At 55.9% G+C, this 1677-nt stretch overlaps 1 protein-coding gene across 1 annotated transcript; it reads left to right on the top strand.

The window, feature by feature from the left end:
* Positions 1-675: 675 nt before the first annotated feature.
* LOC142595176 (feather keratin Cos1-1/Cos1-3/Cos2-1-like) lies at positions 676-1433 on the top strand. Its single transcript, XM_075722758.1, has 2 exons — positions 676-754; positions 1126-1433. The coding sequence occupies exons 1-2, from the start codon at positions 676-678 to the stop codon at positions 1431-1433; spliced, it is 387 nt and encodes a 128-aa protein (XP_075578873.1).
* Positions 1434-1677: the final 244 nt, after the last annotated feature.

Genomic DNA, 1677 nt, shown 5'->3' with positions numbered 1-1677 from the left:
CCTGGGAACCTGCTGCTCTGTGGTGCTCATGGACAGGGCAGAGGAGAGTGTCCCTGCCATGAGCGGCACATTCCCTCCTGATGAGGGGCACACAAGGACACACACACATGGACAGTAGACACAAGTAAAGAACACACAGAGGAACACAACGAACCATGGACTCTGCTAAGGTCCCCTGGGGAGTGGGCAGTGTGAGGCAGGATGAGGTCAAAACCTAGGAGCACAACGCACACACCTGGGGAGGCAACAACAAGTGAGCATTGGGGTGATGTGAGGAGGGAGGGAAAGATAAGGACATAGGACGTCCTCATGCATGGGAGCCCACGGTGTTCACCTGAGGACAGCTGGACCTTCTTCCTCAGAACACCACTGCAAACAGCCCCACCGCAGTGACCCAGGCTGACATCACTTGCCTGCCCTGGACTCATCCAGCACTTGAGCTGAGACTTCTGCCAGCACTGCTGCATTCCTGTCCTACAAATGCTGGGGCCTTTCATCCGAGGGCTCAGAAGAATTCTTTCCTGGGAAATGGGCATGGCACAAATCTGGAAATGAAAAGGCATCAGTGCAGGAAACCAAAGCACAGCCCATGTCATTAGCTGCGCTGGTTTGCATTCAAGATGAGCTTGTCCGAGAATTGCTACCTCTGCCGCGGGTGCCTCTGGTCCTGCGGCAATGAAGGGCAGGTATAAAAGGCAGCGCAAGTGCCTGCTCTCTCATCCACTTCTCTTGCCTCCTTCTGCTTGGCAACCAGGTGAGTCTGAAGCCCCTTCTCCTCTTCCAAACTGAGATCTCTCCCTGATGGACCTCTCAGCTGAAATTGGCTCTGTGCTTTGCTGCATTTCAGATCTTCTGGTCATGGGAGAGGGAAGTGGGGAGAAGGTCTGGTTAGAGAGAGGCTGGGATGTGGCTGTGGGGTCTTTTGGCTCATGAATTAGGAGAGAGTGTCCCTGGGCCAGGCTGCTCTTTGTAGGGTAATGGAGACCATGTGGCGCCTAGCGTATCCCTCTCACCACTGAATTGTGGCCTTGCCTCCTTTGTCACTGTGTAACCAGGCTGCTCATCACCCACCCTTGTGCTCTGCTTCCTCCCTGCTTCTCTCCCAGGTGCATCTCCAGCCCAGAGACATGTCCTGCTACAGCCCGTGCCTGCCCTGCCGGCCCTGCGGCCCGACCCCACTGGCCAACAGCTGCAACGAGCCCTGTGTCAGGCAGTGCCAGAACTCCACCGTCGTCATTGAGCCCTCCCCCGTGGTGGTGACCCTGCCTGGACCCATCCTCAGCTCCTTCCCGCAGAACACCGTTGTGGGCTCCTCCACCTCTGCTGCTGTTGGCAGCATCCTCAGCTCTGAGGGAGTGCCCATCTCCTCTGGGGGCTTTGGCCTCTCTGGCATTACCAGCCGCTACTGTGGCAGAATGTGCCTTCCCTGTTAAAGTTGCTGGGAATGCCCCAGGAACACACCTTGAGGAACTCAGAACATGGTAATACACAGGGGATCGGGATTTCGGAGGTGTTTTCAGTATAGCTGAATGGTTTTGCCTTGTTTCCCCTTTTCTTTTTTTGCTTTGTATCCCCTTGGCAGCAAGGTCCCACCAAAGCCAGCCTGGTGGGGACCATCTGGCTCCTCTCCCTTGTATGGCACAGGCAGACGGACATCATGCAAGAACTCTCCATGCA

The sequence above is a fragment of the Pelecanus crispus genome, chromosome 18 (assembly GCF_030463565.1).
Source record: "Pelecanus crispus isolate bPelCri1 chromosome 18, bPelCri1.pri, whole genome shotgun sequence".
NCBI lineage: Eukaryota > Metazoa > Chordata > Aves > Pelecaniformes > Pelecanidae > Pelecanus > Pelecanus crispus.
This window is presented reverse-complemented; position numbering and strand designations above follow the sequence as displayed.